Below are 23,499 nucleotides of genomic sequence, written 5' to 3'. Positions count from 1 at the left end.
GGCTGCGCCTAAAGCCAAAAATGAGGACTTGGGGGTTATGCTGCTTGGAAACAAGCGTTTGTGCATTTTAACAAACACTATTGTCAAAATCCTTCAACTGACCACACTGTAGGATGAAAGTGCTTGGTTTGTTTTACTTCTCTGAACTTTTAAATAATAGCTCATTTCTCTTACCCAACTGAAACGGGGTCCTCCTTGTGAAGGGGCAGAAGAAATATCCTCGGCCGACCATGACTGCTGCCCCCAGCTACAGTTCTAAACTGCCAATGCATGAAGGAGTAAGGGAACATACAACTCCAAACTGTTTCCAAAACTCATAAGCGTTTATTAAAAATTTTATAAAATAGGGAGAGTAACTTTGTGATTTACTGTAAAAATCAAGTATTGCAAATGTTCGTCAATCTTAGCTTCCCCCCCAAAAAAAAAACCCCTCTCACCGTGATTTAAGGTACTGTATTATATATTTGGCCCTCATGATATGTAAGATATGAGAAATCATTCTGCAGATAGACATGTAAAAACGAAGCCATGGCCCTCACTGGGGCTTGCAAGGGAAGCGCAGTTTCTTGGTGAGCATTGAGGCGAAGCAGGGGATCTGCTTCATGCCGATGGCATTCTCGTCAATGCTGCCCTGTACACTGCGCTGGGACACCTTATAGTTGACCATAGTGAGCAGCTCCGTGATCTCCCGGTCCGTGCCATACTTTGCCAGCACCTCACACAGATCCTGGATGTACCACGAGCCGTGCTTGGTATCCCGGTGTGAGAAATACCCTGAAGAGGCAAAGCACAGGGTCATCGTCAGGGAAATAAAGATTGCGGGGTTCCCCAAAGACAGTCAGACATGTACCCGGACTGCTCTCAAGGGGGAGAAGGGGATTCATTAAAGACTGTGGCACCGGCTGCATCTGGAACAGTGAACCAGGAAGGGGTCCCTGCCTCAGAGGGGTGGCCCAGGAAACTGCAGAGAGTCTAAGCTCAGGCACATCAGCCAGGGCCCAGCCGTGAGCTGCTGTTAAGGAATCTGGTACGGGCACCATCTTAGCAGTGCCTTCTCTGACACAGTCCCCGGAGACTTGAAAGCCAACAGCCCCCCCCCCCCCCACCCCACTGCTGGCCATAGCGTGCTAACTCTTACAGAGACACTACCCAAGAATCAATAGGTTTTTAGAGACAATAAAACATGGGGCAGGGTCTGGCTTAATCCACCGAAGCCTAGGAACAGAAGCATTCACATCCCGAGGCGTCCCAAAGGGAGAGAAAACGGTAGGAACCTCAGAACCCGGAGATCCCCGACAGCAACCCATACATAAACGGATTCCAACCGGATTCCAACCCTCCACGCTGGCCTGTGAGAAATTTAGACACTTCCAATTAGGAATCCTCACATTCCCATTCTGATAACCTTCCTAGAGAGTGTTTTCTAGGCAGGTCAGAGGCATTCAGCTTTACTGAAAATAATAATCTTCAGTTAAAGTAGGAAAACAGAAAGTGTCACTGGTAATGATTAACTTCAACAATACGTTTGCCATTTGTAGAACTGGGCGTGAAGGTCGACAGTAAAACTACAGCAGCCAAGGCCGAAGAGGAAAATGTGGTGAGTAAAACTGTGCTTTGCAAATGAGTTCAAAATTGTTTTTATGAACCTCATGGTAATCGTAAAGCAAAAATGGAATTCAATATTACCTATCAGTTGATCGCTTTAGATGTAAATGGGCTAACTCAAGAATTAACACCCTATAGGGAACTAGAGAAGAGCAGATGAAAGAAGAAACATGCAGCAACTCGCAGAGATGAAGGTTGACAGTAAGAGCTAAATCTCTGAGAATATAAACTCGGAAAACATTTAGCAAGGCTAATCAGAAAAAAAGGCACAAATCAGCAATGAAAGCGAAAGTGAGGTAACCCAGATGTTAAAAGATGTACAGGCTGAGATGTACAGGCTGAGGAAACAAACCAGAACCCCAAAGCCGTTCCTGGGCTCACATACTCAAGTATTAAGTCAGCCAAGCAATATAAAATGAATGACTCAGGGACTGCCATGGGGTCAGACTCAGGGGGCATTTTGGGAAACTGGAGACAAGGGTGGTGAGATTCAGGTAGAACACCATAAAAAATCATTATGCACATTATGAACTCTGTAAGCATAGTGTTTATATAAGTTGTAAGGGGAAATTTTATTTTTAATTACTATATTAGTAATTCAGTGCTCCACACAGGATATTCTGTATTACCAACCTTACCTACATCAGTAAACAGTACATCACTTACAAAATAAATAGGGCATGAGTCACTGTCACTGTCCTCCCGTTGTTCATCGATTTGTTCGAGCAGGCCCAGTAACGTCTCCATTGTGACAATTGTTACTGTGTTTGGCATATCGAATACATCATGTGGAGCTTGCCAGGCTTTGCCATGCAGGCTCGATACTCTCGGTAGTGTGCCGGGCTCTCCGAGAGGGGTGGAGGAATCGAACTCGGGTCAGCCATGTTGGCTGCTTGCAAGGCAAATGCCCTACCCGCTGTGCTATAGCTCCAGCCCAGAGCATGAGTACTGCACCAAAACACGGGTACCAATGGCCACCAGTGGTAGTGACCAGTCACAAGGAGGGAGCCTCGGTTTGGTGCCACACGGGGTTCCCACCCGAAACCTCAGGCGCCTGGACCCCACACACCTTCGGCCACTGAATAGCACATGAGGAAGTCGGCGCCAGCGGGCAGCGTGTACACAGATGCTGCGTCCACCTGGGTGTTTTTGATTTCAAGCAGGCGCATAGAGTCCACCTCTTCCATGGGCTGGACAGGCTCATCGTACTTGTCCCCACGACATGCCTACAACATAGGCAGGAGCGGGATTGATGGGGGCCCACTGATGCTGGCGTGGTTCAGAGGGCCCCAGGGCCAGCTGGGGAAGCACAGAGTCCTCTGGTTCGAGGACAGCATGAGAACTGACATGTGGCCCCGACAGGCCGAGAGGAAAATGGTGTGGGCACTCTCAAAATTCAGCAAATGCCACTGACAGAAAGGTGCCGGGGCTTCAGAATTTCTTTTGAATTATTTAGGATGTTAAACTGGGCTGAACTCTCCCCGGAGGAACCACAGGAAGACTTGTTGCAATGCAATAAGCAAAGGGTCTTTATTGGCTAGCTCGACAAAGGGCTCTCGTCCGGCTCACCCAGGCAGGGGCAGCCTTCTTGGAAGGAGCGTCCCCATGTCTCAAAAGTGGGGGGCTTTAAGACCGTAGCATCATGTAACAGGGACTTTCCATGGACCACCCTCGGCTGAAGTCTGAGGGCCTTTCCACTACTTGTACTTAGCTGACTGGTTGTAAGTTGGAGTTGCAGATGGGTTGCCTAAGACTTCCATAAGGTTATCTAGTGGTTACTAAGGGTTATTTCCTACCTGCATCTGATAGGTAACTGTTAGTTCACCTCACCATGGCTATCTCACTTTGGGGTAATTATGACTCAATTCCAGGTATCTGCAGTCAATTCCAGGATTTCTGGTACTGCAACCCTGGCCTAGCCTCTCCTGGCTTCTTTATGAGCCTGTCATGGTGCTGCCTTTGCTTCTCTGTCTGTCCAGGGGGCGTGCTCACGGGCCTTCCCCAGCCCTCTCAGCTGAAACGAGGGGTAACACATTCCCTGGCCCAACATGTGGCCTGCCTAGTTGTCCTAAAGAGGAACATTCCAGAATGTTCCATTTAGTGATGGGGAGCCAGGAATGGAGGTGACCAGCGAGGACCCCAGGCTCAACTGGTGTCACACCCTGGCTTAGTTGGGCATCAAACTCGGAGACTCTTTACCGGTTCTTTCTAGGATAGGGTGGGATTATGACCAGGGTTCAAATTGCAACTCTCAGTGACAGCACGCCAAAGCCTCTCAGTGCCTGGAGAAGTCGTTCTGGGAACTGTCAGTGCCCTCACAATCGCTCGAGGTCTCACCTGAATGATGAAGATCTTGGGCTTGCCCACCAGGCTCGGACACTTGTTGCCTTTGAAGAAGTCTGTCAGCGTGGAAATTTCCACCTTAGCGTCGAAGGCATAAACATGATTGCCTTCACCATGGCTCAGGAAAACACAGAGAAAGCAGTCGGCATCCGTGTGGCTGGCAGTTGATGCTAAAATTCAGAGAAAAGCAAGCGCTCATTAGCTCTACCTAAAAATCCACACTCCAGGGTCCCCCCAGAACCTCCAGGAGTGAATCCTGAGCACACAGCCAGGAGTAAGCCCTGAGCACTGAGGCCTAAACAAATTAACAAGCAAAAAACCCAGAATAATGACCAAAACTAAAGGATCATGGTGGTCATATCCAAGGTCTCAAAAATGTTACTAACAATACAATAATGAGAGATCACATTCATTCTTGTGACTCTTATGTGGTTAATCTCCACTGAACTAAAAATTAAACTATATCAGCCATGTCTGAACATGTAAAAAACCAGTACACAAAGGTTTCTTGCGGGGAGACTTTTAGGGGGAGCCCTGTTCAAGCGCCCAGTGATTTTGGCAATCAAAACCTTTTTTGTCATTTGCTGCTTAGAACATTCTGGAAAGACTCTTTTTTGTTTTGATTTTGTAAACTCGTTGTGAGTGCTCAGCTTCCAGAGCAGAATCCACTGCTTAGAACCCAGCCATTCCATGGACAGATAAAAGCATTCAAGGGAGGAGAGGCAAACCTGAAGGGAGTTTCATTATGTCAGAATTCCAAGAGCCTGCAGGAAGCTGGAAAGCTCATGGCCAGCCCATGGCCAGTCTGTGGCCCACTGCACTTCTTAGTCTGCTCTATTCAATCAGTGACTCCACTGTGAAACAGGAATGAAAGTGTGGCTCCACAGTGCCCCTCGGTCAGGGAGGCACTGGGATGTGGTCAGTTAGAGTCCTCCTGACCTATGATCGTGAAGCCACCTCAGCATTACCGTCTGCAGCGGCCAGCCAGCCAGGCGTGTGCTGGACCTTGGTCAGCGCTAGGGCCCGGAGGCTTTACAAGGGTCCCTGACATGGAGAAGAAGCCTGCTGTCTGGGGCCCGGGTAAGCTGGCGACAGACACGGACCGTCTGAGCCCATCTTTCCAAGTGACCAGGTCGGGCTCAAGCCTCCTGACTGGGGGCATCCACTTACCATTATACATTTTGAGCAGTATATCTTTCGCTCTGAGGTTGTCATAGCTTTCCACCTCGAAACCTAGTTTCTGAAGCCTGGGGAGCAAGAGGAAGGGAGGTTAGGGTCTACCCCGAGTCACCCTGCAGCCCAGCAGATCCCAGGGATGGACGCCTACTTAGAGGACACACAAACTGACCCTCCAGGTCAGAACCATAGCACAGCGGGTGCACGCTCACCACCCTGGCTGCCCAGAGGGTCCCCCGAGCCCAGCAGGAAGACCTGGGGGCACAGCTGGGTGGCCCCCAAAGCCAGACCAAACAAACTGACTCTTCCCTCGGGAGAAACAGACACCCAATAGGACGCTGAGGGTTTTTCCTGCTCATCCCCAACCCATCTTCTGGGGATTTCTCCTGGCTTAAGTGCCGCCCTCAAAGTACAGACACATTTCTGACAATGCGTTAGACCAGGACGTGCTGGAACAGGCCAGATTCCTCCCCAGAGCACTCGTCTGCTTTTGTTTCTGTTTTCTTAGGGGCACATCTAGCCAGTTGGTAGGGGGAAATTCCAGCTGGTGCAAAACCCATGTGCTCCTCGGGGCCTGTGTGACAGTCGAGTGGTTCAGGTGCCCGCCTTGCACAAGACCTATCCGAGTTCAGTCCCAGACACCCCACAGAGTCCCCCGCACACCACCAGGGGTGACCCCTGTGTAAGAACCAGGAGTCCCACCAGGTGTGTCCCACCCCCCCCAAAAAAGAACCCCCCCCCCAAACATTCAGTGCTTAATATCAAACAGGATCATTGTGCAAATGTGGTAAGGCACCTCCCGCTCAACAGGGGGTCTGGGGTCCTGCCACTGAGTCTTGACCAGGAGGACACAGGGGTCAGTGTGAGGATACCTGGGTGAGTACTCAGGGATGCTGGAAGACCCGTGGGACACCGGAGCCAGCCCAGTTGAGGAGCATTACCCCAAATGGTGTCTGAGCTCCCAGCCTCCCGGCTGCTCTATTGGAGGCTGTGCCCAACAGGAACCCAGACATGGTACCTGCGACGGAGATTCTCCCGGTCTACGCAGGTGCCTGAGCGCTGGGTCAAACGCAGGTGATCGTAGAAATGCTCGTGGTTGAAGATCAAAGCGATTCCTCGCCTCTTGTGGTTCATTTTGTAATTTTCTTCTTGTTCTCTCTCTATGCTGTGGATGCTTAAAGAAAACGGTCACTTGGTTCTTAAAGAGCTTCTGGGAGCAGGGACAGGCTTGCCAGGACGTCCCAATGCATTCACTAAGGGAGGCAGAGATCCAGGCGGGGGTGAGGGGGTCCCCAGGCCACAAAGTGTGGTAGGGACCAAGTTAGTTCAGGAGCCTCTGGTCCAGCCACAGCTCAGGCCGGCAGATCCAGTGCTGAAGTCCTTACCCCCACTCCCTACCCTTTCCACTCCCCGTACGCCTGTCTCTCCCACATCTCCAAAACACCGCCTGTCACTTGGATCTGAAATTAAGTCCTTTCCAAGTGGGGGCAGTGCAGAGACTACAGGGCAGCCATGCTGCCCCATGCTGGCCCCAACATTCACAGCTGACATGCAGCCTGGCTGCCCAGAGCAAAGAATTGGGAAAGAACGTGTCTCACCTCCCGTGGAAGGCGACTGTTTCCAGGATGTGCTGTTCCTCACGTATTTGTGAAGAGTCGATCGTGGTGGTCATTTGACTTTTGCTTAGAACTTTAAAAAACGGGGGGGGGGGAGTGGGGGTTCCACAGGGCTCCAAATGCCACCCTTAAGGTCCTTCTTTTGGGGGTAGTAGAGAACCCCAGCGACTGGCTGGGGTTAGGGGAAGGGCCACCAAAGCAGGATAAAGGAGCAGGATGAAAGAGATCCCAGCCACTCCACATGTCCCCTCCTGACTCTGCCTCAGCCAGAACTATAAGCGACAAAAGGAGAAATGTTGAAGGTGTCCGAAGGGGAGCCGTGATGAGCCCCCATGTGAACCATGATGAGTGACGAGACCCCAAGGCAGGAAACGCTTCAAGGCAGAGGGAGCCCTTCCAGGGCCTAGATTTGGGTTATTCAGTGATATGTCTTGTGAGGATGAATTAGAGCCCTGGCAGGATCCACTCTATGACTGAAACTCAGGAGGCCTAAGTTTCGGTTTCCCCCACCAGAAAGTTCCAAATTCTCAGGAAACAATATTACCCTGGGCAGATATGCCACACGTGGGAACAGCCTATCCGATAGGGAACATGGGCAGTGATGCCCAGTCAAGTCAAGAGGGCCTAGGGAGAAGAGTCATGAGACCAGACGGAGACCAAGAATTGGAAACATAATTCTGGGCCCTGAAGTGACTCATGGGACAGGGACCAGAATTGGAAACATATTGCCAGTTCTTAGAAAAAAAAAGGCTGTTATGTAACCAAAACCCCATATATGCTGCTTGGAATTCAGAGTTGGGGTCCTTGTCTAGACTCCACTGCTTTCGATGAGACTCGTGCCCTAGCTCGAGCAAGGAATAAAGGGGCCTTGCATTTGTAGCCTCTCCTCTGGTCTGGTCAATGTGCAAGTGAAACTCCCTTCCTGGGACAGAGCAGTCTCTGAAAGCCCCCGCTAAGCTGCCTGTTCTGGTGAAATGACATTCATCAGCTTCACAGCTGGGAAGTGAGGGAAATGAACCAACACTGGAGGGAGAGAGAGTAACACCTCTGGGTAAAGGTGCCCAAGGGCCAGGGCCGTTCCTGCCCTCACATGGGCCCTCACTGCCCTGCTGACCCACAATGCACAGCCCTACCCTGTACCTCAAACCCCACATTCACGGAATCAGTGAATTCTCTGCCGTACACCTACTTGTCCCCACACCTGTCCCTGGGGTGACTGTTCCTGCCACTCACAATGGGCCCGGGATAGAGCATCTCCATACTTATAGCTGGGCTTCCTGAACACACAGCAAACACCGTGCCCTGGACATTCCACACAACATGCTGACTGGGGCTCCTCCTGTCCTCACAGCAGCTCATCCAAACCCAGCAACCTACAGCTGCCCAAAGGTTCTGGAACACTCCCTGCCCCGCACACCCCACCCAGCCCAGGCAGCACACTTCCCTCCACATACAACACATGGCACTGTTTCCTTAGATCTTTCCCCACGGTCTCTGTCTTCCCCGCTGTCCTGGGCATTTCTTCTCCACGGTGGCCCAGGGCTGAGCTCTCAGAGTCTCTGACCCACTCCAGCCTCCTTCCTCACCCATTGCTCTTGGCGATGTCCCTTCCTCTGGCCCTGTGCTCCGTACCCGCACGCTCCCGGGACAGCTTCCTCTCCACACAGCACTGCCTGTTTTTATACTTCACACACCGGGGTCTGCTGCCGTGAAAAGTCTTGCACCACACCCCATTACGGGCACACCCCAGGCTTCAGGTCCAGTGCTGGGAGTGACCGGGGAGAGGGTGGGGCAGGAGGGCCAACGTGCTGTTCACCAAACTCAGCTGAGTTCTGAGACCCTCCAGAAACATGCACCCCAGATATCAGAGACATTCCCGTGTCAGAGCTTTGCTATTTGGGGCAAGACCAAAGGGGCTTAGTGTTACCCAGGCTCCCACCTGCACGAATGTGCCCCAGTCCCTGAGCTGTTGCCCGACCCCTGATTTCTGTCTCCAGGAAGGAGCAACTGTTCCTGATGGAGACTTGTGTGCTCAGGTTATCTCAAATACAGTCTTCTGCATTGTTGATGGCACAGAGAGTTGTGTGCTCAGGTTATTTCAAATATCGCCTTCCAAGTAGGTGATCGACACAGAGAGTTGTGTACTCAGATTATCTCACATACTGCCTTCCACGTTGGTGATCAGAATTGCAGATGATGGTCACTTGCAAGTAACTCCGGATAATTTGATGGTTATAATGATATTGCAGGATAGAGAGAGACCGCACAGTAGTAGGGCACTAGCTTTACACCGGATGACCCAGGTTGGAAGCCGCGGCATCGTAAATGGTTGCCTGAGCACCCGCAGGAATGATTCCTGAGTACTAGCCACTAGCCCCAGCCTGCGCAGGCTCTGCCAGGCCAAACAGCCCTTTTGTCCAGGTGATGACTACACAATGAAGAACCAGACTTGATGTTTTCCTTAGCGATTTCTAACCCAGAAGTTTTGGTTCAGAAAACAAGCCTTCCATGCACAGTGCCTGAAAGATCTAGGGGTCGTTATACCTTCAATTACCTACCCCAGTCCTTCAACTCTCAAACAAAAAATGCTGGAACTGAGACTTTTTTCTTTTTCTTTTTTGAAATCTTGTGACTAGAAACGATATTACAGCATGGAGGGCATTTTTCTTGCACACAGCTGCCGTGGTTCGATGCCCGGCAACCCATGTGGCCCCCTGGTACCCAGCAGGATGCAGAGCAAAATTTCTTTCAGCTAACACACTGGCCAGTGAGGCACCGAGGCAGCAGGGGTTCTAACCCCAGGAAGACTCCTCCAGGTTACGGATTGGCCAGGCAACATTTGCTCTTCCTGAGCCCTTCAGAGCCCCAGTGTCACTTGACTTTCTTCTTCCTCCAGAGACCGAGGAGGGTCTCACCCACCTGTGCCACTTCCAGCGCCTATGGAAGCAGTGGCAAACGGCTTGGGATCTCCCCTGGTGGTGTACACTTGACTCTTCCATTGGTCTCTGTTAATAATAATTTTTAAATGCTTACATAACATAGGTTTTCTTGGTTTCACTTGGGGTGTGTTTGTTGTGGCTATTGGCAAGAGAGGAAAGACAAGGCGGTCAGTGGATACTGCTGCTTCTGCTGGTGTCCTCCAGAACACGAATAGCTGTACCCTTGAGCATGTCAAAGTGGAGCAGAGCTACGGCCGCTCCTAAGGCTGAGAATGAGGACTTGGGTGCCCAAAAACAAGCATTGGTGTATTTTAACCAAACACTGATGTCAAAAGCTCTGAACCGACCACATTGTAGGATGAAAGTACTTGGTTTTTGAACTCCTCTGAACTTTTAAATGATAGCTCGTTTTATATTACCAAAACGGAATGGGGTCCTCATTGCAAGGTGGCAGGAGAAAGATCCTTGGCCAACCGATACCACTGCCCCCAGCTACAGTTCTAAACTGGCAAGGCATGAAGGGATGAAAGAAACTACAAGGGGCTGGAGCAATAGCACAGCAGGTAGGGCATTTGCCTTGCATGTGGCCAAATCAGGTTCGATTCCCAGCATCCCATATGGTCCCCTGAACACCGACAAAGGGAATTCCTTAGTGCAGAGCCAGGAGTAATCCCTGTGCATCTCTGGGTGTAAAAAAAATACAAACTCAAAACTGTTCCCAAATCTCATAAGCATTTATAAAACATTTTATAAAATGGAGAGATAACCACCTTGTGATTTACTATAAAAAATCAAGTATTAAAAATGTTCGTCAATCGTAGCCAAAAACTGCTCTCACCATGACTTAAGCTGCTGTGCCATACGTTTGAAACAGCCCTCGGAGACTTGAAAACCAACAGCCCCCCACACTGCTGGCCACAGCGTACTAACGCTTACAGAGACAACATCCAAGAACCAATCAGTTCTGTGGAGACAACCAAAACATGGGGCGAGGTCTGGCTTAATCCACTGAGTCCAGGCACAGAAGCATTCGCATCCCAGGGGTCCCAAAGGAAGATAAAGGGGTAGGAACCTCAGAACCAGGAGGACCATGACAGCAGCATGTCCTATACACGTATCAGAAACCTCCACGCTGGCCTGCGGGAAATTAAGATGCTCCCAATCAGGTATCCTCACATTTTAATTCTGATAACCTTACTGGAGATTGGTTTCTAGGCAGACCAGAGGCATTCCGGGCATTCAGCTTACAGGAAAAAAATAGTCATAAGTTCTAGTGGGAAAACAGTTAGTGTCGCTTGTAATGAGTAACTTCAACTATACGTTAGCCATTTGTAGAGCTGGGCGTGAAGGTCAATAGTAAAACTACAGCAGCCAAGGCCAAAGAAGAAAATGTGAGGAGTAAAACTGTGCTTTTCAAATGAGTTCAAAATTGTTTTATGAACCTCATGGCAATTGTAAAGCAAAACTGGCACTCAATATTACGGATCATATGATTGCTTTAGATGTAAATGGACTAACTCAAGAATAAACACCCTAAAGGGAACTAGAGAAGAACAGATGAAGAAGAAGTGTGCAGAAACATGCAGAGGCAACAGTGACAGTAAGAGCTAAATCTCTGAGAATATCACTTAATCACTTCACTTAATCCCCGTTATTCATCGATTTATTCGAGCGGGTGCCAGTAACGTCTCCATTCATCCCGGTTGCGTGCTAGCGTAGCCCAATGGTATCTGTTCGTTTTAGGAACATGTAGAGCCTCAAACCGATCATTTAGGGTCTTGACGAAGAAGTCTGACCATCTTATAGGTGGGCGTCCACGTGATCTTTTGATGTCTCGTGGAATCCAATCAGTAATGGCTCTAGTCCAGCGGTTGTCTGTAAACCTCATTACATGTCCAGCCCATCTGATTTTTGATGTCTTGGCAAATGAGACAGCGTCTCTGATTCTTGAGCGTTGACGAAGATCAGAACTCCGGATTCTATCTCTCATTTGAGTGAATCGTGATATTCCAAGCATAGTTCTTTCGATTCCTCTTTGAGAGACCCGAATAGTGTTCTCATCCTGTTTTCGTAGGGTCCAGGTCTCTGAGGCATATGTTAATGCAGGAAGAATAGTGGAATCAAAGAGATGTGCTCGTAGTTGGAGGTTCTTTGTCCTTTTAGTTATTTCTTCAATGCTCTTGAAGGCATTCCAAGCCGCTCTCTTCCTCCTGCGTAACTCAGGTGCCAGGTCATTCATCATGTTGATTTCTCGACCTAAGTATATATAACTGTTGCATTCGGAGATGGTGGTTCCGTTGAGAGCGAATGGAGCGTCAGGAACAAGGCTGTTTCTCATAAACATTGTCTTCGTAAGATTCAGCTGTAGTCCAACCTTTCCACACTCACGGTCAAAGTCCGCAAGCATTTGTGCCGCTTGGCTGATGTTTGGTGTTATTAGAACGATGTCATCAGCAAAGCGGAGGTGGTGTAGTTGCCGACCATCTATCTTCACTCCCATGTTTTCCCATTCTAGTCGTCGCATGATGTTCTCAAGGGTGGCACTGAAGAGTTTTGGTGAAATGGTATCACCCTGCCGAACCCCTCTCTTGATATGGATGATTACTTCTTTGTAGAATGGTGAGATCTTGGTAGTGAATCCGCAATAGAGCTCACGAAGGATCCTGATGTATTGAGTTTGTACGCCCTGATTGGCTAGGGCTTCCATGACCGCTTCCGTCTCAACAGAATCAAAGGCCTTCTTTAAATCAATGAACGTTAGACAGAGCGGCATCTTGAACTCCCGAGATACCTCAATGAGCTTGGTTATTGTGTGGATATGGTCGATGGTACTGAATCCTTTTCGGAATCCAGCTTGTTCACATGGTTGTCCTTCATCTAGTGTTCTGCTAATCCTATTCAGGATGACTCGAGTGAATAGTTTGTAGATGACAGACAATAGGCAGATTGGGCGATAGTTGCCAATGTCGTGGATGTCTCCTTTCTTGTATAGTAGTACAGTCTTGCTGGTTTTCCATTGGGATGGAACCTTGCATTCAGACAGGTAGCGTGTGAAGAGTCGAGCTAATGTATTGATGAGTACTGATGGTAAGTTCTTCAGGTGTTCAGGTCTGATCTTGTCTGGGCCAGGTGCTTTTTGTTTCTTTACCGACGAGATGGCATGTTGGATTTCGGAAGGGAGAACATTGGGAACGACATATCCATCATGTGGTATGTGGTATGTGGGCAAGTGGATGTGGCTATTAAAGAGATCTGAGTAGAATTCATGAATAATCTTCTCCATTGCCCTTCTGGAAGATGTGATAGATCCATCATGATGTCGGAGGGCAGTCATCTTGGTTTTGTAGTTGGTGAAGTACAGGCGGGCATTACGAATGTTTTTCCCAGCTTCTGCTGCATCTACCAGTACTGCTGCTCTCCTGTTTTTGAGGTCATCCTTGATGGCTTTTCTGCACTGTTTTGCCAGTTCGGACGTTTGCTTGTGGTTGCCTGAGGCACGTGCCACGCCACGTTGGCGAATAAGTTCAAGAGTGTTCGAAGAAAGACGGTTTTTTGTGGTTATCTCTCTCTTGGCATTCCTTGCACAATCATGGAGGTGCTGAATCATTCGATCATATTCCTCATCAATGTTGTCAATGACGGCATCTTCCCATGTTGCTGCAACAGAGCCAAAGAGTTCCCAGTTGGTGGTTGTTCTGGGAGTCTTCTTCTTAAACCTTGCATTCTTTTCTCCTCGTTCTGTGAGGTAGAATTTTGCACGAAGAAGACGGTGGTCTGATCCCGTTTGGAATTTTGGGACAACAGCAACATCGGTTAGGCAAAACCGCCGATTGAATATGATGTGGTCTATTTCATTGTGGAACCGTCCATCGGGAGACTCCCATGTCCAACGTTTAGATTCAGCCTTTTGGAATTGTGAGTTACCATGGAAGGTTTTGGTTGACATGATGAACTCAGACAGTCTGTCACCTTGTTCGTTCCATTCCAGGCCATGGGTTCCGATGTGGAGTTCATCGACTGATCTTCTTGGTCCTATCTTGGCATTAAAATCACCGACAATGATCTTGTAGAAGGTGTGATCTTCTTTATAGAATTTCTCCAGCTCCATATATTCTGAGAATATATACTCAGAAAACATTTAGCAAGGCTAATCAGGGAAAATGAATCAGCAATGAAAGCAAAAGTGAGGTAACCTGATGGCGAAGGATCTACAGGATGAGAACTAGGAGAGTGAGGAAAAGAACTGGAAACCCAAGCTTACCCCGGGGCTCACATACTCAAGTATTAAGTCAGCCAAGCATTATATAATGAATAAATGAGGCTCTGCCAAGGGAGCCGACTCATGGGGTGGTGGGATTGGTATTGGAACACTGAATGCCCATAACAAATCATTCTGAACGTTTGAAACTTTGTAAAGCACAGTATTTATATAAATTGTAATGGGAAATTTTATTTTTCAGTATTGTATTACTAATACAGTGCTACACGTAGCATCTTCTATATTAACAACCTCATCTACATAAGTAAACAGTACATCCCTTACAATAAATAGGGCATCAGTACTACATTAAAAACATGGGCACCTAGCTAAAAGAGACCCTGACAAAAACACTCCAAGACATATCATAGTTAGATTGAGTGATGCCGCGGATTGGAGACACAAGACTGCAAGCAAAAAGGTCAAGGAGGAAATCACATGCAAAGGAGCACCCCTTAGATTCATGAAGACCTATCAGAGGAAACCCTCCAAGCCCGAAGGCCATGGTAGATATAGTGAAAAAACTCATTAAAATGAATGCTTGACCAAGAATACTCTATCCGGCTAAACTGTCACTCAAAATCGAAGGAACGGTACACTATTTTCTAAATAAACAGCAGCTCAGGAACTTCATAGGCTCAAAACCAAACCTAAAGGAAGGGCTAAAGAGGCTACTATAAAATAAGACAAACCCTAAAAGCACAACAGACCCTTACAGAAAGATGACACAAAACCCTATAACAATAATCTCTCTTAACATCAACAGTATAAATGCACAAATTAAGAGACACAAAGTGGCATTATGGATTCAGAGACAGAACCCAACATTCTGCTGCCTACAAGAAACTCATCTCAACAGTCAGAGCAAACACAGACTCAAAATTAAAGGATGGAAAACAATCCTGCAAGCAAACAGCACCCTCAAAAAAGCTGGGATGGCCATACTAGTATCCAACAAAGTGAATTTCAGGTTAAAAAAGATTAGAAGGGACAGAAAAGGCTATTTTCTATCATCAAGGAATACATGCAACAGGAAGAAATAACACTCTTAAATGTATATGAACCTAACGAGGGAATAGCTAAATATTAAAACAACTGCTAACGGACATTAAGGAGGACATTGCTAGCAACACAATAGGACTTGTAGACTTCAATATCGCCTTATCACCTCTGGATAGATCAACAAGAACAAAACTCAGCAAGGAAAGATTGACTTTGAAAGAAGTAATAGAAGAGATAGGGCTTATAGACCTATACAGGGCTTTACACCGCCAAAAGAAAGAATACACATTCTTCTCCAGTGCCCACGAAACATTTTCCAAAATAAACCATGTGCTAGGACACAAAACATACCTCATTAGAATCAGGAAGATAGAAATAGTATCAATAATCTTTTCAGACCATGATGCACTGAGACTAGAAGTGAATCACACACAGACATGGAGAACAAAATCAAACACCTGGAAGTAAAACAACTCAATGCTGAACAACGAGTGGATCAGAAAGGAAGTCAAGGACGAAATCAAAAGATACCTGGAAACAAACAGAATGAAGACACAAGCTACCAGAACCTATGGGATGAAACTAAAGTCATGTAAAGGGGGAAAGGTATATAGCTCTGCAGGCATTTCTCAGGAAGGAAAAAAGGACCCACATAAACAACTTGACTTCACAGCTCAAGATTTTAGAAAAGGATCAACGAAAGGAGCCCAAATCAGGCAGAAGAAAAAAGATCATAAAAGATAAAGCAGAAATCAACAATATGGAAACCAAAAACACGATCTGAAAGGTCAATGAAACCAAGAGCTGGTTCTTCTGGAAAATAAATAAGATAGATATACCACTAGCAACACTCACAAAGAAAGAGAGACAGAACCCTAATAAACCAAATCAGAAATGAGAAGGGGGATATCACAACAGAAACCAAAGAAATTTAAAAGATCATCAGAGACTACTTTGAAACTCTGTATGCCATGAAACAAGAGAACCTACAAGAAATGGATAAGTTTCTAAATTCCTATAATCTCCCAGGGCTGAATCAAGAAGATCTAGAGTACCTGAATAGACCTGGTAACATTAAAGAAATCAAAACTGTAATCAAAAGTCTTCCCAAAAACAAAAGCCCATGTCCAGATGGATTCACTAGCTAATTTTTCCAAACATTTAAAGAGGACCTTTTGTTTTGCCAGTTCTTCTCAAGCTTTTCCAGGAAATTGAAGAAACAGAAACATTCCCAAACAGTTTCTATGACGCCCATATCTCTCTAATACCAAAAGGCATCAAAGACACTACAAGAAAAGAAAACTACAGGCCGATATCCGTGATGAACATGGATGCGAAGACTCTGAACAAAACACTAGCAAATAGAATTCAACAACTCATCAAAAAGATCATACACCATGACCAAGTGGGATTCATCCCAGGGATGCAAGGATGGTATGACATTTGGAAATCAATCAACATAATCCATCATATCAACGAAAAAAAGATAAAAATCATATGATCATATCAATAGATGCAGAGAAAACATTTGACAAAATCCAGCACCTGTTATTGATGAAAACCCTCACAAAATGGGGATAGACGGGACTTTCCTCAATATGGTTAAAGCCATCTATCACAAGCCTACAGCAAGCATCACCCTCAATGGGGAAAAACTGAGAGTTTTCCCCCTAAGATCAGGGACAAGACAAGGACGCCCACTCTCTCCACTACTTCTTAATATATTTCTGGAAGTACTTGCAATAACAATTAGGCAAGATAAAGATATTAAGGCATCCAAATAGGAAAGGAAGAAATCAAACTCTCACTATTCACAGATGATATGATACTATACTTAGAGAACCCTAAAACCTCTACCAAGAAACTCAAAGACACGATAGACTTGTAAAGTTGCATGCTATAAAACCAATACATGAAAGTCCATGCTTTCCTATACGCAAATAGTAGAGAGAAGAAAATGACATGAAGAAAACAATCCCGTTCACAATTGTATGCCAGAAAATCAACTATCTAGGAATTAGCTTAACTAAGGAAGTAAAGGACCTGTTCAAAGATAGCTACAAAACGCTGCTACAGGAAGTAAAAGAGGACATGAGGAAATGGAAAAATATTCTCTGTTCATGGATCGGGAGAATTCACATTGTGAAAATGGCAATACTTCCCAAAGCACTGTACAAATTCAACATGATCCCTATTAGAATACTCATGACATTTTTCAAAGAAATGGAGCAAACGCTCCTGAAATTTGTATGGAACAATAAGCCCCCATAAATAGCTAAAGCAATTCTTGGGAAAAAGAAAATGGGAGGAATCGACCTCCCTAACTTCAAACTCTACTACAAAGCAGTAATAATTAAAACAGCATGGTACTGGAACAAAGGCAGACCTGTAGACCAATGGAACAGGATTGAATTGAGTGACATCTCCCCCCAAGAATACAATCATCTAATCTTTGATAAGGGAGCAAGAAGAGTGAAGTGGAGCAAGGAAATCCACTTTAACAAATTGTGCTGGCAAAACTGGACAGCTACATGCAAAAAAGTGGTCTCAGATCTCTGCCTAACGCCATGTACAAAAGTAAGGTCAAAGTGGATTAAAAACCTCAACATCAGACCGGAATCCATAAGGTACATTGAAGACAAAGTTCACAAAACCTTCCATGATATTGAAGCTAATGGTTTCTTCAAAGATGTCACACCACTGGCCAAGCAAGTGAAAACAGATAGACAAATGGGACTATCTTAAACTAAGAAGCTTCTGCACCTCCAAAGAAACAGTGACCAAAATACAAAGACAGTCTACAAAATGGGAAAGGATATTCGCCGAATACACATCCGACAAGGGGTTGATATCAAGGATATACAAAGTACTGGTTGAACTCCACAAGAAGAAAACATACAACCCCATAAATAAATAGGGCATTGAAATGAATAGAAACTTTCTCAAAGAAATCCAAATGGCTAAAAGGCACATGAAGAAATCTCCACATCATTAATCATCAGGGAGATGCAGATCAAAACCACAATGAGATATCATTTTACACCACAGAGACTGGTCCTCATCCACAAGAACAAAAGCAACCGTGCTGGCGAGGATGTGGCAAGAAAGGGATCCTCCTTCAATGCTGGTGGAATGCCGACTGGTTCAGCCCTTTTGAAAACAGTATGGACGATTTTCAAAAAATTAGAAACTGAGGTCTCATTTGACCCAGTAATACCACTACTGGGAATATATCCCAGAGAGACAAAAAAGTATAGTCGAAGTGACATCTGCACTTGTTTGTTCATTGCAGCACTCCTTACAATAGCCAGAATCTGGAAAAAACCTGAGTGCCTGAGAACAGATGACTGGTTAAAGAAACTTTGGCACATCTACACAATGGAGTACTATGTAGCTGTTAGAAAAGAGGAAGTCATGAAATTTACATACAAGTGGTACTACTTGGAAAGTATCATGTTAAGCGAAATGAGTCAGAAAGAGAGGGATAGACATAGAATGATTGCATTCATCTGGGGAACATAAAGTAACAAAATAAGAGACTAACACCCTAGAACAGCTGTGATAAATACCAGGAGGTTCACTCCATGGTTTCGAGGCCAGCCTCACACTCTAGGGGTAAAGGCAGCTCAGATAGAGAGGGAGCACCAAATAAAGGGTGCTGGGAAGATCTGCCCAGGATGAGGGATGCATTCTGAAAGTAGACTATAGACCGAACATGATTGCCACTCAATGTCTCTTCTGCAAACCACAGCTCTGAAAATGAGAGAGAGAACAAAAGGGAATGCCCTGCCACAGAGGCACGGTGGGATGGGAGATGGGGGGTGGGAGGGATACTGGGATTGGTGAGGGTGGAGAATGGGCACTGGTGGTGCGATAGGTACTTGATCATTGTATAACTGAAATGCAAGCACAGAAACTTCTAAGTCTACAACTGTACCGCATTGTGTTTCAGTAATAAAAGTAAAAAGTGAGGGGCTTTTAGACCATAGCATCATATAACAGGGACTTTCATGGACCACTCTTTTGGCCAAAGTCTGAGGGCCTTTCCACTACTTGTACTTAGCTGACTGCTTGTAAGTTGAGTTGCAGAAGGGTTGCCTAAGACTTCCATAACGTTACATAGTGGTTATTAAGGGTTATTCTCTACCTGCATCTGATTGGTAACCCTTAGTTGACCTTGTCGTGGCTAACTCACTTCAAGGGAATTATGACTCAATTCCAGGTAACTGCGCTCAATTCCAGGATTTCTAAAACCACACCTAGGCCTAATCTTCTTCTGGTTTCTTTATGATCCTGTTATAATGCTGTCCTTGTTTGTCTATCTATCCAGGGGGTTGATCAGTAGCCTGTTCCAGCCGTCTAAGCTCAAATGAGGGGTAACGCATTCCCGGGCCCAAGGCGTGGCCTGTCCAGTTGTCCTGAAGAGGAGCAATGTAGAATGTTCCATTTAGCGAGAGGGAGCCAGGAATGGAGGTGGCCGGTGAGGCCCCCAGGCTCAGCTGGTCTTGTACCCTGGCTTCCGTGGACTTCAAACAAGGAGACTCTTAACCAGTTCTTTCTAGGATAGGGTGAGATTATGACCAGGGTTCAAATTGCAACTCTCAGGGACAGCATCCAAAGCTTCTCAGAGCCTGGAGAAGATGCTCTGGGAACTGTCAGTGCCCTCATGATCACTAGCGATCTCACCTGAATGATGAAGATCTTGGGCTTTCCCACCAGGTTCTGACACTTGTCGCCCTTGGAGAAGTCCATCAGCATGGCAATTTACAATTTAGCGTCATAGGCATAAACGTGATTGCCTTCGCTGTGGGTCAGGAAAACACAGAGAAAGCAGTCGGCGTCCATGTGGCTGGTGGTTGCCACTAACGTTCAGAGAGAAACAAGTGCTCCTTAGCTCTACCAAAGAGTTCAGTCAGCACCCCCCAGGATCCCCCCAGAATCTTCCGGAGTGAAACCTGAGTACAGAGCCAGGGGTAAGCCCTGAGCACTGCAGCCTAAACTAACAAACAAAAAACCCAGAATAATGACCAAAACTAAAGGGATCATGGTGGTCATACCTCAGGTCCCAAAAATGTCTATGACAATTCAGTAATGAGAGATCACATTCACCATGTGACTCTTATGTGGTTCATCTCCGCTGAATAAAAAATTAAACTATCACAGCATTGTCTGCACATGGAATAAACCAGTACACAAAAGTTTCATGTGGGGTGACTTTTATGGGGAACCCTGTTCCAGCCCAGTGATTTTGTCAATCAAAGCTTTTTTTGTCATTTGCTCCTAAAAACCTTCTGGAAAGACTCTTTTTTGTTTTGATTTTGTTAACTCCTGTGAGTGCACAGCTTCCAGAGGAGAGAATCCACAGCTTAGAGCACAGCCGTCTCTACGCACGGATTCAAGGGAGGAGAGGCAGATCTGTAGGGAGCTTTGTGATGTCAGAATCCCAGCAGCCCACGGGCACAGGCTAAAGGCAGCTAGAAAGCTCATTGATGGCCCGTGGCCAGCCCGTGGCCAGGTGCACTGCTGAGTCTATTCTGTTCAATCACTGATTCCACTGTGACATGGGAATGAGAGTGTGGCTCCACAGCGCCCCGAGGAGAGGGAAGCACCAGGATGTGGTCAGTTCGAGTCCTCTTGACCTGTGTTCATGAAGCCGCCTCAGCATTCCCATCTGGAGGAACCAGCCAGCCGAGCATGTGCTGGGCCACAGCCGGAGCTGGGGGTTGAAGGCATTGCAGAGTCCCTGACATGGGGGGAGGAGAAACCTACTGCCCGGGGCCCAGATAAGCTGGCGACAGACACAGACCGTCCAGGAACTTCTTCCAGAGTGGCCAGGCTGGGCTCACATCCCCAGACTGGAGGGCGTCCACCTATCATCATACATCTCAGACAGTACTACCTTCGCCCTGTGGTAGTCGTAGCATTTCACTTTGAAACCTAGTTCCAGAAGCCTGGGGAGCAATAGGAAAGGAGGTTAGGAGCCACCCCACAGGCCGGTGACCGCCTTCCAAGTACATGATCAGCACAGAGAGTTGTGTGCTCAGGTTATCTCACATACCACCTTCCACGAAGGTGATCAGAATTTCAGATGAGGGTCACTTGCAAGTAACTCCGGATAATTTGATGATTAAAATGATATTCCAGGGTTCAGAGAGACAGCACAGCAGTACGGCACTTGCTTTATAGCAGCTGGCCCAGGTTCGAGCCCTGACATTGTAGACGTTTGCCTGAGCACCCGCAGGAATGATTCCTGAGTGCTGGCCGCTAACGCCAGCCAGGGCAAGCTTTGCCAGGCCAAACCTCCCCTTTGTCAAGATGTAAAGTAAGTAAAGTAAGGCCCTCCCGTTGATCGTCGATTTGCTCGAGCGGGCCCAGTAACGTCTCCATTGGAGACTTTGTTGTTACTGTGTCTGGCATATCGAATACTCTCGGTAGCTTGCCGGGCTCTCCGAGAGGGGCGGAGGAATCGAACTCGGGTCGGCCATGTTGGCTGCGTGCAAGGCAGACGCCCTACCCGCTGTGCTATGACTATACAACACAGAACCAGATTTGACCTTTTCCTTAGCAATTTCTAACCTAGAAGTTTTGGTTCAGAAAACAAACCTACCATGCACAGTGCCTGAAAGATCTAGGGGTCATTATACCTTCAGTTCCATACCCGGCCCTTCAACTCACAAACAAAAAATGCTGGAACTGAGGCTTTTTTTTCTTTTCCTTTTTTAAATCTTGAGGCCAGAAAGGTATTACAGCATGCAGGGCATTTCCCTTGCACACAGCTGCCCTGGTTCGATGCCCGGCATCCCATGTGGACCCTGGCCCACAGCAGGATGCAGCGAGAAAGTTCTTCCAGCTGACACACTGGCCAGTGAAGCACCGAGGGAGCAGAGGGTCTAACCCCAGGAAGAGGAAGACTTTTCCAGGTTACACGTTGGCCAGACAGCATTTGTCCTTCCTGGGCACTTTGGAGCCCTGGCATCACCAGCCTCTCTCCTTCCTCCAGAGACCGAGGATGCCCTCAACCCTGTTGCCACTCCCAGTGCCTCAGTAGATGCAGTCATAGTGGCAAAGGTTCGGGATCTCCCCAGGTGGTGTCCATTTGACTCTATTGGTATCTGTTTGTTAATAATAATTTTTAAATGCTTACATTACACAAGTTTTTTTCGTGTCACTTGAGGTGTGTGGGTTGTGGCTTTTGGCTGGAGAGGAAATGCAGTCAGTGGATTCTGCTGCTTCTGCTGGTGTCCTGTGCGCAACTCGCTGTACCCTTGAGCATATCAAAGTGGAGCAGAGCTATGGCATCTCTCTAAGGCTGAGAACGAGGACTCGGGGTTTATTCAGCCCAGAAACAAGCGTTAGTGCATTTTAACCAAACACTGTTGTCAAAATCCCTGAACCGACCACTTGTAATAGGAAAGTACTTGGTTTTTTTACTCCTCTGAACTTTTAAATAATAGCTCATTTCTCTTATACAACCGCAAATGGGTCCTCCTTGAGAGGGGGCAAGAGAAAGCTTTTCGGGTGACCGTGACCGCTGCCCACAGCTACAGTTCTAAACTGGCAACACATGAAGGGATAAGGGAAAATACAAACTCCAAAGTGTTCCAAAAGTTATAAGCGCTTATAAAATGTCTTATAAAATGGGGAAAGTAACCTTGTGATTTACAATTAAAAAACACTTGATCACTTGATATCCCGTTACTCATCGATTTGCTCCAGCGGGCACCAGTAACGTCTCCATTCATCCCTGTTGCGTGCTAGCATAGCCCAAAGGCATGTGCTCGTTCTAGTAACACAAAGAGCCTCAAACCGATCATTCAGGGTCTTGACGAAGAAGTCTGACCATGTAGTAGTTGGGTGGCCACACGATCTTTTGACATCCCATGGAATCCAGTTGGTATGGCTCTAGTCCAGCGGTCATCTTCAAATCTCATTACGTGTCCAGCCCATCTGATTTTCGAAGCTTTGGCAAATGAGACAGTGTCTCTGATTCTTGAGCGTTGACGGAGGTTGGAACTCCAGATTCTTTCTCTCATTTGAGTGAAGCGTGATATTCCAAGCATAGCTCTCACGATTTCTTTTTGAGAGAACCGAATAGCATTCTCATCCTGTTTTCATAGGGCCCAGGTTTCTGAGGTGTATGTTAATGCAGGAAGAACAGTGGAATCAAAGAGATGTGCTCGGAGCTGGAGGTTCTTCATCCTCTTAGTTATTTCTTTGATGCTCTTGAAGGCGTTCCAAGCCTCTCTCTTCCTCCTGCGCAGCTCGGGTGCCAGGTCATTTGTCATGTTGACTTCTCGACCTAGGTACACATAGCTGTTGCATTTGGAGATGGTCGTTCCGTTGAGAGCGAATGCAACGTCAGGAACAAGACTGTTTCTCATGAACATTGTCTTTGTGAGATTCAGCTGTAATTCGACCTTTCCACACTCAAGTTTGAAGTCGGCCAGCATTGTGCCACTTGGCTGATGTTTGGTGTTATTAGGACAATGTCATCAGCAAAGTGAAGGTGATATAGTTGCCAACCATCTACCTTCACTTCCATTCATTCCCATTCCAGTCA

The 23,499-nt window shown here is 46.8% G+C and overlaps 1 protein-coding gene across 1 annotated transcript; it reads right to left on the bottom strand.

Annotated features, from left to right (window-relative positions):
• Window positions 1-535: 535 nt before the first annotated feature.
• LOC130025984 (caspase-6-like) lies at window positions 536-19,697 on the bottom strand. The gene is made up of 8 exons (XM_056116648.1): window positions 19,626-19,697; window positions 10,878-10,890; window positions 6,723-6,813; window positions 6,143-6,298; window positions 5,119-5,195; window positions 3,943-4,118; window positions 2,675-2,831; window positions 536-774 (listed from the first exon to the last, which is right to left on the bottom strand). Exons 1-8 carry the CDS (start codon window positions 19,695-19,697, stop codon window positions 536-538), a joined length of 981 nt encoding a protein of 326 aa, XP_055972623.1.
• Between the last annotated feature and the right edge of the window lie 3,802 nt (window positions 19,698-23,499).

This window comes from Sorex fumeus, unplaced genomic scaffold (assembly GCF_029834395.1).
Source record: "Sorex fumeus unplaced genomic scaffold, SorFum_2.1 ptg000033l, whole genome shotgun sequence".
Lineage (NCBI taxonomy): Eukaryota > Metazoa > Chordata > Mammalia > Eulipotyphla > Soricidae > Sorex > Sorex fumeus.
The sequence above is the reverse complement of the archived record's forward strand: the minus strand, read 5'-3'. Positions and strand labels throughout refer to the sequence as shown.

Coding starts and splice junctions, on each gene's coding strand:
- LOC130025984 (XM_056116648.1), bottom strand. CDS start 19,697: ATGCTGATGGACTTCTCCAAGGGCGACAAGTGTCAGAACCTGGTGGGA. Junction 5,196..6,142: donor CGGGAGAATCTCCGTCGCAG/GTACCATGTCTG, acceptor CTTGCTCCCCAG/GCTTCAGAAACTAGGTTTCG. Junction 775..2,674: donor GTGCTATTCAGTGGCCGAAG/GTGTGTGGGGTC, acceptor TTGCCTCTTCAG/GGTATTTCTCACACCGGGAT.